At 32.9% G+C, this 15,868-nt stretch overlaps 1 protein-coding gene across 2 annotated transcripts in view; it reads left to right on the top strand.

Annotated features, from left to right (window-relative positions):
* Positions 1-14,234, top strand: part of si:dkey-240h12.4 — a 41,801-nt gene extending 27,567 nt beyond the window's left edge. For both annotated transcript variants that reach the window (XM_087295500.1, XM_087295501.1), the window contains exons 6-12: positions 3,255-3,303; positions 5,366-5,392; positions 6,453-6,605; positions 8,837-8,882; positions 9,001-9,090; positions 9,695-9,781; positions 13,328-14,234. In XM_087295500.1, the coding sequence (XP_087151626.1) occupies positions 3,255-3,303; positions 5,366-5,392; positions 6,453-6,605; positions 8,837-8,882; positions 9,001-9,090; positions 9,695-9,781; positions 13,328-13,408 (533 nt within the window). In that variant the 3' untranslated portion in view covers positions 13,409-14,234. The remainder of the gene's footprint in view (positions 1-3,254; positions 3,304-5,365; positions 5,393-6,452; positions 6,606-8,836; positions 8,883-9,000; positions 9,091-9,694; positions 9,782-13,327) is intronic.
* The last annotated feature ends 1,634 nt before the right edge of the window (positions 14,235-15,868 follow it).

Below are 15,868 nucleotides of genomic sequence, written 5' to 3'. Positions count from 1 at the left end.
GATATATAAACAGTACTTTCAATAGTTCATTTGTCATTTACTAATTCTGAATTATGATCTTAAAAACCTCCAACTACTTTTAAATACAAATGGTTTATAAACACTGCAATACTTAATTTAGTAATGAAATATCAACCAGTCACAAATTGTGGAAGTACAATTATTAGGCACATTATAAATGTAGTTATAAGTCAATAACAAAGCATTTGTAGCTGCAGCTATAAACTGCTTACTAATGTTTATTAATGAGGAGTTAATGCTTAACAAATGATGAGTTCACTAGATGGTAATGCTTAATAAATTATTCATAGTGTGTAGTTATTATAAAGTGTTACCAAATCTTCATAATTTTAACATCATATATTAAATAATAAAATGTAGTAAACTAGTTACTAGTTCCTGTGAATTATAATTACTTCCTATAATAAACATTTAAAATATTTATTATCTTTTTACTGTAAATGGGAGAGTAAAAAACTGCGAGTGTCAGTATTGGTATTATGACTAGTAATATAATTTAAGTAATTTATAAGTTTTTAATGATTAAAATAATTAGGGTGTCCTTGATGAACAAAACTTTAGGCCTTAAAAAGTCTTAAATCTTCTGAAATATTCAGTTGTGGGTCTTAAATCTTTTTTAAACAGGTCTTAATTTTTCTTTGTTTATGCATTGCTACCCAATGTGGCCAATATTCATCCAATCACCAACAATCCAAACCTAAAATTTTTTATTTAAAGAAATAATTTTCCTTCCAATAACATTTGTTTACATGTTCCCCATGTATTTACAGCTAAGGACAATGACCTGGACAGATTGTTGTGCATACATTTAGTTTATTATAGTTTTCAAAACTTTTAAAACATTTGTAAAAAATGTTTTTTAAAGAAAGTTTATGTTGTAAAAAATGTTTATATAACCAGATCTTGCTTGTTATGACACAATATCTAAAGTATAACATTTTTGTTATTATTATTATTATTGTTGTTTTTTATTATTAAATGTCTTAAATTGTAATAATTCTTTTGATACAGCAAATAAAAATCTTTTTTATCTGGGCAATTTGACAAACTCTTTAGCGTTTAGCCCTTCATGAGTCTAAATTTTCATTCATAATGGTCTTTAAAAGTCTTAGATTTAACTTGCTGAAACCTGCAGAAACCCTGAATAATTAATAATTGATGACTTAAGTGTGATTGACTTAAAAACAGGGTGGAGGGAGTAAATTGTTTTACACATTGAGAAAGGCGTTGATCTGAAAATGTTTGTGGTTTTGTTTCCTGAGAAATATGAAATTAAAAAATAATTAAATGATTAAATGTTCATATCACTTATAGTTAAAATAAGCTATATCTAAAGAATTTGCATGGTGCAAACACTTAATACCATATTGGTCAAACCAAGTTTTGAATTATCTCTTCATGTGAGTGGGCAGAAATAGTCTGCTGCCTGATATAAAGCAGACCCTTTGTTCAAAGTGACTACTTCACTTATCATGAGGACGTCCTTTGTAAACAACTAGAGGTTAAGTGTTTTTTTTAAGCAGATATGACCAACTGTGATCTCAGTGAGTTTCCAGTTCCTGAGTCAGAACTACCGTCAGCTCCCAAAATCCTCGAAACCTAAACAATCACCAGGACTTTGTCATATAAAACAGACTTTCACTTCAAATTTATCCACTTTAAATGCACTGTTACCCAAAATTACTGATTATAATTAAAAATTCACTGTACACACACCCTCATGTTGTTCAAAGGGTTTGTAGTCATGAGGGTGAGTAAATGTGGGAACATATTTATTTTGATTTTGTTTTTAATCAAGAAAATTGTCTTAATGGAAAGTTAGTGTTTGGTTTGTAGAGAATAATTATGTTGTTATTCCGCTGGTTTAACTTTTTACAATAAAGATGCATTATTTATTGATTCGTTTTTAAATAATTACATTTATTGGCTTTTTATTTCAGAAGTAAAACATATAAGGAAAAGTACAAACTTATTCTAAAACATCAGGAATTAAACAAACAAATGAAAAGGTGTATCAAAATTAGTTAATTAATTACATAGATATACATAAAAAATATTAAAATAAAATTCAACACACTGTTTTTGTACAGTGCATTGCACAGCTCTTTCAATGTACTATTTTGTCTTTTGTTTGATCTGCATTAGTTAATGATAGTTAATGTATGCATTAACATGAACAACCAATGAACAGTACATTAATTACATCACATAATATTCAAGTACATTTATAAAAGTATTCATTTATTGTTAGGCTTTTTAAATTATATTAACAAGCCCGGTGTTGAATTTAAATTATAAATGTGTTAATGTTAAAAATTAAAGTATTAGCATTAAGTTCATAAGTAAATATATTAGCTTAACTATTTCAGCCTTATTGTAAAGTGTGCAAGGCAACCCTAGATGCCGATGGCCTAATCTGATTTAATGATCGATGCAAAGCTAAGCTAAAAGTGCTCTTGCCAGACCCAGTGGTCGTCTGAATGGATTAAAAAACAGTAAAACTCAATTGTTTTACACTAGAAGACTTGTAAAATGAGCTTATTTTTTAAAAGTGTGTTTCTTTAGGGTCACGTTGAGCCTGTGAGATTGATCCGAAAGCACAAAAAGACTACAACATTCTATTCGCAGGTTATATTGATACTCATTCATTTATTCATTTTCCTTCGGCTTAATCACTTATTTAACAGTGGTTGCCACAGCGGAATGAACCACCAACTATTCTGGCACATATTCACAGTGGATCCCCTTCCAGCTACAATTCAGTACTGGAAAACACCCATACACTCTCATTCACACACACAGTCATACACAATTTTGTTTACTCAATTTACTTATACCGCATGTTTTTGGACTGTGGGGGAAACCAGAGTAGCCGGAGGAAACCCACACAGACATGGAGAGAACATGCAAACTCCACACAGAAATGCTGGTCCAGCTGGGACTCGAACCAGCGATCTTCTATTCCTCTGAACATGTCTTCATATTACTTGTGCATATTTTAAAAAATCTCCAAAGTGAGCACAGTCATCTGCTGCGACGTAAACACGAGCCGCTACTCTCAAAGAATGCACTTAATCATGTCCTTTTTCTTTTCAGTTTGTCTTCTTAAAAATGTTCCTCTGTCTGGCCAAGGCTGGGAAATGTTTGATTAATGTAGAAAAATGCTGAAGGTTATGTGAGCTTGAGTTGTAGAGCTTTCATTTTGTTTAAAATGTTTTTACTTTGTGTTTCAGCGCCTGAGATCATCAACTATGAACCTCTCGGTACGGCTGCAGACATGTGGTAAGATTAGTAACAAGCACTCATACCTTAATTCAAATATAGCTATAAGGGACTTTTCGGGCATGTTCAGACTTGATTCGTCTTCCTCCGGCATCTACTGGTGCTCGTTTAATGTGTGTATCTGTCTCAGCATGTATATGTAGTTCTTCAACACAATATCCAGCTAAATGTGGATGTCGTGTGCAAAATGTTGTCAGAAGGTAAACTATTTTAGCTTTTGACAAAACGCAGTAGCTGCCATGTGCCGAGCCAAAGACAACAGTTCATATCTGGTTAGCATAATGTTAGCTTAAAACATGTTGGGTTTACATCTCATTCATTCTTGAAGCTCAGCTGGTAGAGCATGGCACTAACAAAGATAAAGCCATGGCTTTATTTTATAGAGGACGTTATTTCATAAAATCTGAAGTAAAAGTAGCTGTGGGTATTAACCTTTGTATTACATTTTTTTAAAGACATTTTTTATTTATTTTTTTATTTTCATAATTTGGCTTCATTTAATTTAATGATTGTAATAGTAATTTATTATTTTAAGAGCTGTGAGATTAGTTTGTATATCAACGATTTTAATAATTAGATTTATCTAAATATTGTAATATATAATATAATGTAGATTTAAGCTATAATTAGAATGATAATCTGCTCAAATATTATATTATTATTATCAGTTTTAAATGTATAATATTTGAATATATTTTTTTATTTTATATAAATGTTTTTATTTTAATTAAAAGAGTTTTTTATAAAATACTGTTTTGTTTAATATTATATTAAAATATCAAGCGTAAAATATTTATGTTAAATGTTTTATTTATTACTGTTTATATATTGTATGGAAAATAATTTATGAAAAAATGTTACAAAAATATTGTAATAATAATAATAATTATATATATATATATATATATATATATATATATATATATATATATATATATATATATATATATATATATATATATATATATATATATATATATATATATATATATATTATAGTGAATGAGTGTGTGGATGTTTCCCAGAGATGGGTTGCGGCTGGAAGGGCATCCGCTGCGTAAAAGCATGCTGGATAAGTTGGCGGTTGATTCCGCTGTGGTGACCCCGGATTAATAAAGGGACTAAGCTGACAAGAAAATGAATGAATGAATTTTAAGCTGTCTCACGGCCCATCTGCAGGATCGATGAGGCCCACTAGTTGAGAATCCCTGCTTTAAACCTCTAAAGATCTGATTCCTTTATCTTAGTTTTAATACAACAGAAACTTCATGTTAATATTAAGCATTTCTTTCAAGTCTTTTATTATTATTATTTAAATACAAAAAATACAGTATGAGCAATGTACAGTGCATAGACCTTCTTACAGTAAAGGCACTAACAATCAATAATCAACAATAAACAAACAAACAAACAAACAATAAATAAATCAATCTTTATCATGATGGGCATAGTCTCTGAACTTTTAATTGCTTCTTGTATGTTAGCTCCAATAGTGCACCTTGTCATTTATTTAGAAAATAAACCTGTGTATTTACTACTTCAAACTGTTCTTGCGCTCTTCCATCTCACGACATAAACAAATAGATGAACAAATAAACTCTGCTTGCTGTAGTTTACACAGGACTGGCGGGAAATATGCATTGATACAGCTTTATTGTATGTGGTATGTTGTTTATTTTGATATGTTAACTGTTTTGTGGTGTTTAGCGCTCCTCTGCGCATTCACAGAGAGAGATCAGCGGCATCTCTGTTCCTCTATAAACGTTTCTTTTTCCGAGTGAAGCTATTTTAATGTTTAAAATGCAGACTCATGGTCGCACTAAAATATCCCCAAATTGTTTGTGTATACAAAGTTCACACATACTATAATGTCACGCAGAGATCTTGTTTTTTTTTTTTTTTTTGGACTTACATGGTTGTTCGTCACACGCACTCAATTAACAGTAAATAGAAATGATCTTTTAGTTATTCAAATTTTTTATTTTGCATGATAAATACATTAGAATAAACTTTCCAATTCATTTATTCATGTTTGCATGTTCTTGTGCTTTTTTTTTTCCAGGAGTATCGGTGTCATTACCTACATTCTGTAAGTAATCTTCCATTGTTCATCATAACATAACCCTGATAGTGAATCCTTTTAGATTCATTCTGAACACCAAAGTCCTTCTCCCCACATTCATATTTGAACTGGGATATAATTCAGCTCTGAAAGAAAGCCTCCTTTGACAAGCAGTGTGTTTTGTCAAGTTTATAGGTCAGGTCCTGTGGGATGAGATCAGTTCTGTCAGAAATGAAGCACACCAGATATAGAGGAGATAACCAACAGATTGCTCACTGTGAGCCTTTCAGCTTTAACCAGGGATAAGGAGGTTCATCTTAAATCTAGCGTGTCCTTTTTTATATTAATAATTTCTACAACCCCAGGTTATTGTGGAGGGATATTACATGTGTCAGCTTTCATAGAAACTTCAATATCGATCTAATAAAAAACTTGTGCTGTCTCTTTTAGATTCTCTAGTCTAGGCAAATCCAAATATATATATATATACAGTTGAAGTCAAAATTATTAGTCCCCCTGAATTTTTAGACCACTTGTTTATTTTTTCCCCAATTTCTGTTTAACGGAGAGCAAATTTTTTCAACACATTTCTAAACATAATAGTTTTAATAACTCATCTCTAATAACTGATTTATTTTATCTTTGCCATGATGACAGTAAATAATATTTTACTAGACATTTTTTCAAGACACTTTTATACAGCTTAAAGTGACATTTAAGGGCTTAACTGAGTTAATTAGGTTACCTAGGCAGGTAAGGGTAGTTAGGCAAGTTATCGAATAACAGTGGTTTGTTCTGTAGATTATCGAGAAAAAAATATAGCTTAAAGGGGCTAATAATTTTATCCCTAAAATTGTGTTTAAAAAATTAAAAGCTGCTTTTATTCTAGCCGAAATATAACAAAAAAGACTTTCTCCAGAAGAAAACATATTATCAGACATACTGTGAAAATATCCTTGCTCTGTTAAATATTTGGAAAATATTTAAAAAAGAAGAACATTTTTTGAAGGGGGCTAATAATTCTGACTTCAATTATATATATATATATATGTATATTTGTGGTATTTATGTATATTTTTGTCATCAGTTTGAGTGGCCTGTCACCGTTCCAAGGCGAGACGGATGAAGAGACGCTGAGAAACATTGTGTCAATGAACTATGAGTTTGAGCCTCATTTCTTCAGCCAAACCACCAACATGGCCAAAGACTTCATCCAGAAACTACTAGTTAAAGACCAGAGGTAATAATAAATGGCTAAGATAAATGATGGTTTTGAGTGAAGCAACATTTCCCAAAACATTTATGTACTTATTACTGTTATGCCGAGATCACACTGCACGATTTTAGCCCTGATTTTGCTCGCTGAAAAATATTGTCAACATGCATTCCTGTCTCTCTTTTCACTGTTTTATTCCAATAAAGGTTAAACACTCCAAATATATATTTAAAATATATGACCATAACGGTCAAATTTGCTGCATACATTCAAAGTCCCTTTTAGGCAAGTCATTTCACTCAGACAGTATGCTCAGGCAGTCTTTCTGGATGGGGAAACATTAAACTGTTTGGCAAGCTTTCGATTACATTACATATTTGGAATCACTAATAAAATAAGCAACAATAAGCAACAATTGTCAAATCGGCATATTTTCAGGTTGCCTGAGCTAAGTTGTGGGACATACCTAAATACTTGATGTTATCTGTTAAAGGTGTTTTCTTTAAGTATGTTTAGCCTGCATTAATGCATTATGTTCAAGCTGCACAAGTAAACATTAAAAGATTGTGATCTCAGTTCAAACCTGCGCAACATGAATGATAAATGATAATGATTTGCATGTTTATTAATCCTTCGAAGCGCTGCATTCAAATCTGCGTTTGATCAAGAGATTCAGTTTTTATACTTTTTCAGTTAGTTACATACAATTAAATAAGAAGTACCGGGAGAAGTTTATAGTTCAGATATAAACTAATGTTTATGGTCAAGATTAAAAACACCATTTAATGGAACCTGACGCTGGTGAATGTTGTAGCAATTACATTGTGTAACCAATGGGTGGCGACAAACATCCATCAAAATTATGTCACTGAATAGGTTTTCAAAAATGATCCACCTATAATGAAACATGAAGTTTTATGTGTGAGTTGTTGAATCATTAATTGAAAATAAATATGTGTTATACAAGATGTTAGATTTCTATATTTAGCATTGTCAGCAACAGTAGCAAAGATTCATTCATTCATTTTCTTTTCGACTTAGTACCTTTATTAATCTGGGGTCACCACAGCGGAATCAACCGCCAACTTATCCAGCATATGTTTTACTATATGCTGTATACTATATACTATATTACTATAACCCATACACACTCATTCGCACACATACATACACTATGGACTATTTAGCCAACCCAATTCACTTTTACCGCATGTCTTTAGACTGTGGAAACCAGAGCACCCGGGGGAAACCCATGCAAATGCATGGAGAACATGCAAACTCCAGACAGAAACGCCAACTGACCCAGCTGAGGCTCAAACCAGCGACCTTCTTGCTATGAGGCGACAGCACTATCTATTGCGGCACTGCATCGCCCAGTAGCAAAGATCATTTTTCATATTGATTATTTTTCTTTTTTCAGCTGGTTCTTTCTTGATTTTTATTTTTAAGAAAATTACAGGTTCTAAGTTGTTTGTTAAAACCAATGTTTTTTTTTTTTTGCTGTTATCATTTTGTAGAAATGAAAAACAAAGGACATTTGTCTCCTCTCTTTTTTACTGATCCGAAAAATGGTCCAATCCATGACTCAAAAAAATGTAGAGATTACTCATTTGCATTTAAAGAGATGTATGAAAGGAGCAACATAGTGGCGCAGTAGGTAGTGCTGTCGCCTCACAGCAAGAAGGTCGCTGGGTCGCTGGTCTGAACCTCAACTCAGATGGCATTTCTGTGTGGAGTTTGCATGTTCTCCCTGCGTTCGCATGGGTTTCCTCCGGGTGCTCCGGTTTCCCCCACAGTCCAAAGACATGTGGTACAGGTTAATTGGTTAGGCTAAATTGTCCATAGTGTATGAGTGTGTGTGGATGTTTCCCAGAGATGGGTTGCGACTGGAAGGGCATACGCTGCATAAAAACCTGCTGGGTAAGTTGGCGGTTGATTCCGCTTTGGCGACTCCGGATTAATAAAGGGACTAAGCCGACAAGAAAATGAATGAATAAATGAGATGCATGAAATAAATTTCAATCAATCAATCAATCAATCAATCAATCAATCAATCAATCAATCAATCAATCAATCAATCAATCAACCAATCTGTCTATCTTTAAAAACTCAAACAATCTCTAGGTTGTGTCAGATCATTATACCTAAATCAAGTTGCTCTTTTACATTTTTAACAGCTTTGTGAAACTATTTACCTGTTGGATCCTTTTTCAGAGTTAAATATTGTTATTCTACTTCTTTGCCTTTGTGTTTAGTGAAAGAATGACAGCAGAAGAGTGTCTCATTCACCCCTGGATTAAGGTGGGATGACTAAACCTTCACCTTTCCTCTTTTTATTTCCTTACAGTAGTATTTTGTGGTATGATTATAAAACACTTATGACTTACAGTGTTTCACATCTGTTTCTTTGTTCTTGCAGCCTCTCAATAGAACTCAGATAGCGAAGAGGAACCGCTCCTCCATCAACATGAAGAACTTTAAGAAGTTCAACGCTAGGAGGAAATGGAAGGTCTGTGTTTGTGTGCTTGTTTTTTAGACACCACCGCTGTGTGTTTTGTCATCATGGTCATCGAGACTTGTTATTGGCTGAAGGGTGTAACTTGCGACACCCACAAACCAGCTTTTTTCATTACTATTTGTGCATCTTTCTTTGTTGTTACTGTCTTTCAGTCTCTTTCAATCAACCTGTCCATAGATTCTATGACTGATTCTGTGCTATTGCATCATTCTATTTATCTGTTTATTTGACAGAGATGTTTCACATCATGCAATCATATAGACTTTTTTAATCATCATGATGTCTCCTAAAAAGATTATTACGCTTAGATGTGTTATTCATCTTCTTGCTGTTTTACATGCTTTTGTACACAAGAAGCTTCAGTAAAGCAGTGTAAAAATGACTGAACTGTTTCTTTAAGAGTCCAAACAAGTTGCTAATGTTAACCTTACCTTAGTTGACTCAGATGACTCACTTCTCTAACCAACAGCAGTCAGAAATGTAAAGAGAGACACCTGCTGTTCAGTCTTTGCATTAATCTTTGCTCTGTTTATGTCTGAATAGACTGCAATGCTTGTTAAATCTGTATTTTTTTATGTTTATTTCCTTATTTTAGATGTCCTTTAACATGGTTTCGGCTTGCAACCGGCTGTGTCGACTGCAGATACTGTGTAAAGCTCGTGGTACAGAGCAACAAGAACTGGTATGAGTGCAATTTTTATATTTCATTCAATTTTCATCAGCCACAGTAGAATGAACCACCAACTATTCAAGCATATGTTTTATGCAGTGGAAACCCTTTCAGCCACAACCAAGTACTGGGAAAAAAGCATGTTAATAATTTTAAATTTCAAACACTTAAATAGTCAAAAGAAAAACATGTTTAGAAGAATAAGAAACTGAATGTATTATGGGGAGGTTGAATAAGTAGTTTCTAATCATTTATTTAAATTTCAAGCAATTAAGCAAGAAAAATATTATTATTAATTATTATTATTCTTTAGAATGTTTGTCTTGTGACATTTTAAAGAGCGTACTGTAAGCACACTAACCTTTTAGAGTAATTGCTCAATTTCTAAAATATATTTTTTTATATTTTCTTGTATGTTGTCTGGATATGATAAAAAATTATATTACTTTTTTACTGTAAAGAATTTTAGTTTTATATGTTATTTCACATAATTACTTAATATACTTTAAAGAAATAAATACATATCATTTGCATAAATGAAAGACATTACAATAAACACAACAATTAAGTTCTGGATAAATTAATCACATTTTTAATTTAAGATTAATTTTAGTTTGATTGAGATATTACTAGAGCACTGAGATCTTATTTGTAACTATAGAACTATATAATACTTTTATTTAGTAAAGGTACATTTACATGAGTGTGTGTGAGAATGAGGCCCCATTTACACTAATACGTTTTAGTTTTAATGCAGAGTTTTAGAGTGAAAATGATCACACTGGCGTTTCAGCTAGCGTTTCTGAACAACTCTCCGTCCACACTATACTGCTGAAAACGCACATCTTATGACCTCACACAAACTCTTGCATGCACTTCAGCATATGCGCGCGTCTGAGCTCCAGGCAGTCAGCGGGTGCTTTGAGCACATCTACCCAGATGGGAGCTGTTTATGTCAGACTGTACATCAAGGATCTACCGTTGGATCTAATCTCACTATATTTGTTAAATGTGATATTTAATTCATCTTGTTGTCTAAACCTAGCAACATATTTTCTAGTTTTGGTCTTTTGAATCTATTACTTTTTCTCAGGTAATGTGTTTAGGCTGAGCGCAAAGATAGGTTAATATTAGGGGTGTAACGATTTATCGTTGTACGATTTATTGCGATGCAAAAATGTCACAATATGCATCGTGGCGTTATGACGATTTGATTACGATATGACGTCCGTATTCTCTTATTAGTTGAGCTGTTTGCACGTGAGCTACGTTCCACCTGCTGTCGCACGTGAGTTCAGATTGCAGCAGCAGTAATGTTAGCAGACCAAGATGAGTGGAGCCGAAATAGAGGATGGCCCATCCTCTCAAAATCAGACGTCTGGCAACATTTCGGTTGTACAGTCATTGCTTTAGACTCGCTCGCTTTTTGACACGCATACTGGGTCAAACATCCTAAGTTTTAAAGTCTTCACAGTGATTTACTTTGCACAGCGACAGGGACACCTCCTAATGGTGTTGAAAGAGTCACATACTGTATTTATAAGGTACAATTCACCCTAAAATATCATTCTGTCTTCATATATTGATGTATTGGCGGCCGCAAAATCACACATGACGTGAGCTGACGTGAGTTGTTACTACAGAGGGCGGACTTTGATAGACGCGCGCGTATGGCAAGTCGTTTTAGCATTTAAACCTTTGTTCTGACTATCCATAAATATATTTAGAGATATCTCTAATTATATTTTGACTAGTCATAATTATAATTCGACTAGTCAGAATGACAATTAGAGATATCTGCAATTACAATTGTACTAGTACGAAATCAGATTGGAGATATCTGCAAATATATTATGACTAGTCATATTCCTCCTTTGACTTCCATTGAAAAATATTTGCAGATATCTCTAAATGAGTTTTGACTGGTCACAATTGTAATTAGAGATATCTCTAAATGAATTTAATTAAATATGAATTAAATACCTGGAAATGTGGATTTTTTTTTGCACACACAAAAAACGCAAGTGACCAAGCAAAGCCTTAAGCTCTTACTGTTAAATTCAATTGAATAGAAAGCTTATTTTTTTGCACCTTTATTTAAATTTTTCCTTAATTTTGTCTCTGTCATTTCAATAATATTTTTAAGAAGTTTTTTAATTGTTTTATTTTCCAGAGACAGGCCTGTTTAATTTATTTTCTTAAAGAAGGTTCAGTTTAACAAGTTGAAACAAAAGAAATACATAAAAAATAGTTTACTTGGTAAAATTTGCATTTCAGTTTAATTTTCAATTTTTATTCCAAATATCGTGATACATATCGAATCGTGAACATTATATCGTGATACACATCGTATCGTGAGCTGAGTGTATCGTTACACCCCTAGTTAATATATCAATTAATGTAATATGGTACATTACGCGTACACTGATTCTGCACATTTGACTAATTGCTTGCCTTTATTTTCTATAATGTATAAACTTATTGTACGTTATACTTTTATAATGGCCATTATTGATTATTAAAATTGATATTGAGCAAAAGAGAGGGTATGTTTCATATTTTCAATGAAAATAAAAGGAGGCAGTTATCTTATAGGCTCTTGGCTTTGTTCTAAATATGCATACAGTGAAAATGACAGTCTTCCTGACAGTCTTCAAGATGTTATAAATATGCAGCTACACAACGCCTCAACATTTTTGTTGTCTATGAAGTTGCTAATATCAAAATGAAAATAGGCAATTCCTTATATCTTGTTTTCATTTTATTGTTAAGATCAGGGCCAGGGTGTTGTGAATGAGGTTATAAAGTACACTGTTACCTTTGAAGTTTTTACCAGACATGTCCTCGGGAGTTTGTTTTCCATATTAAACTTACGATGTCTGATCTTACAAGGAGAGGATGCAAGACTGAGCTTTGTGTAGGCTACTTAATATTGAGGTAAAAACCCCTGCAGCCCCGCTTCCGCGTAGTGGAAAACTCTAAAACTCCAGCGTAGTGTGGACGGATGGCGTAACCGCAAAACTTATGCGTTTTAAAACTAAAATGTATTTGTGTAAACAGGGCCTAAGAGAGAGTATGGATGTTTCCCAGCATGGTGCTGGGTTGTGGCTGGAAGGGTATTCGCACACATATGCCAGAGTAGTTTGCGGTTCCTTCCGCTGTGGCAACCCCTGATAAATTAAGGACCAAGCCAAAGGAAAATGAATGAATGAATTAATTAATTTTTTAAAAAAGACAATAAAAATTTCAAAGCGCTGTTCCTTTTTACAGTTTCTAGACAGTAAATGCAATAAAAAATGATGAAGTTCACCCGAAAATGAGCATTTCATCACCATTAACTGGCACTCAAGTGGTTCTGAACCATTATGGATGTCTTTCCTCTGTGAAACACAAAATAATAAACAAAAACCTCAACATTTTTCAAAATATCTTCTTTTGTGTTTAACAGAAGAACAAGTGGAGGATGAGTAAATGTTGACAGAATTTTTATTTTTGTGTGAAAAATATCTTGTTAACTGTTATACATAAATAAGCATTTCTTCACTTTTTTCCACCTAGAGAGACTGCGAGAGTGATCAGGAGGACACAGGCACAAAACCAGCATCTCTGTTACGCAGACGGCTCAGTAGCAGCTCATAATTGTGACCTCTAGAGGGAGTCAGAAACACAAGCATCTCCATGTGAAGAGGAGGCAGCAGCAGCGCTCATTCAACCCAATAGGGGGAGACCGGCCCATCCACAGGCCAAAAACACAAGCGATTGCTCATATCCAGTTACAGCGGATGAGGTGATCTGAAGGAGGAATGGGGAATGGGGATCATTGTGGCTTTCAATTCTAATATGCAAGCATGTTCATAGAGTTCTACCTCTGACAGACTGAGTGTGACGCCTCTACCTGAAGTGCTGTTGACAGAATGGTCGGCTCTTGTGAAGGATGTACCTACAATATTCAGTTCTCCTGTTTTTAGCTGTGGATTTATTTTTAGTGGGATTACAACATTAGTTTAGGGGTGCACTTATATATCAATGCCATATACAGTTTTATCATTAAATGTTTAGATTATTAGAAATGATTAGCCCTCCGGTGAAATTTGTATTCTTTTTAAAAATATTTTCCAAGTGATGTTTAATAGAGCAAAGAAAGCGTTTTTATTTTCTTTTGGCTGCAACAAAAAATATATAATAATATCATTTTTAGGGTTCATATTATTAGCTCCCTTTTTCCGATTGGCTAGATATCAAGCCACTTTTGTTCAATGACTTAAATACTTAAAATAACTAGTACAATCTTATGTACTGTCCTCATGGCAAAGACAAAAAAATATTAATTAGAATTTAGTTATTAAAACTTTTATGTTGAAAAATGTGTTGAAAAAAATCTCTGTTAAACAGCACTTGCAAAAACATGAAACAACAGAATGAAAGTTTCACAGGAGTAAAAATTTTAAAAAGATAGATAGATAGATAGATAGATAGATAGATAGATAGATAGATAGATAGATAGATAGATAGATAGATAGATAGATAGATAGATAGATAGATAGATAGATAGATAGATAGATAGATAGATATTGCATTTAAACAAAAGTAAACAATATTTACCTTTAGTTATGCTCAAAGACCATGGCCCATTTACACCTGGCTACACTCTCAGAAATAAAGGTACAAAATCTGTCACTGGGGCAATAGTATCTGGATGCAGCCTTTATGATGCATCTCTCATTAATGCAATGTCAAACACAATGCACTCAATGGAGCTAGTGACTTCACTGTGTACAAAATGTGTACCCTTTTAGTAACTTAAAGGCCCTAGTGACAGATTGTGTTCCTTTATTTCTGAGTGTGTACTATTTAGCTACTTTCAATAAAGTTATCTGATATCCTCATATCAGGCAAATAATTTATATACAGTTGAAGTTCAATTATTAGCCCCTCTTTGTTAAATATTTCCTAAATGATGTTTAACAGAGCAATGAGTTTTTCACAGTATGTCTGATAATATTTTTTCTTCTGGAGAAAGTCTTAATTGTTTTATTTCGGCTAGAATAAAACTAGTTTTTCATTTTTTAAAAAACATTTTAGGGTAAAAATTTAAAGCCCTTTTAAGCAATTTTTTTTTCTTTGATAGTCTACAGAAAAAAAATCACCATTATACAATACCTCGCCTAATTACCCTAACCTGCCTAGTTAACCTAATTAACCTAGTTAAGCCTTTAAATGTCACTTTAAGCTGAATAGAAGTGTCTTAAAAATATTTGGTCAAATATTATTTATTGTCATCACGGCAAAGATAAAATAAATCAATGATTAGAGATGAGTTATTAAAACTATTATGTTTAGAAATGGGTTGAAATTAAAGACAGGGGGGCTAATAATTCTGACTTCAACTGTACCTGTACATAGGAGTAAACTTTTCTTTTGAATCTTGAACCTTGTCAAGCACAATGAATGGTAGACTGATGAGTGATTTTATACACTACAAATGCCATGTGGTCATATATGCGTTTCTGACTACCTCTGTAATGTGGTTTAAAATGATAGAATAATGAAACATTTCATGTTTCACAACATATGATTGAATTAAATCGATTCTTAAAGAGGCAGTTCACTCAAAGATGTACTCACCATTTACTGACACTCAAGTGTTTTTCAACTAAATTTCTTTCTTCTGTTAAACAAAAAACAAGACATTCAGAAGAATGTTAAAAAGAAAAACAGCCATTGGCAGTTTTTAAGCATACCTTCTTTTGTGTTTAATAGAAGAAAGTAACTCAAACAAGGTGACTAAAACCCCCCTTAACTGTGAGGAAATGATCATTTTCATTTTTGGGTGAACTATCCCTTATAAATCAGGTGTAAATAGGTCAAAACCAAAAATTAAGAAAAATGTTTAGTGATTTAGTGTCTTAAAGGGTTAGTTCACCCCAAAATTAAAACGGTTATTATTTGTTCACCCTCATGTCATTCCAAACCTATATGAAATCTGTTCATCTTCCAAACACAAATGAAAATATTCACATGGATTAACATTTAAGCTTTGTTTGGTGAATGTTTACAGCAGTCATTTGACCACAGAAGCGGAAACATGCTTCCTTTATG

Source organism: Danio rerio, chromosome 19, assembly GCF_052040795.2.
Source record: "Danio rerio strain M-AB ecotype USA chromosome 19, GRCz13ab, whole genome shotgun sequence".
Lineage (NCBI taxonomy): Eukaryota > Metazoa > Chordata > Actinopteri > Cypriniformes > Danionidae > Danio > Danio rerio.
Note: the sequence above shows the minus strand (reverse complement) of the source record. Positions and strands in the feature narration are given on the sequence as shown.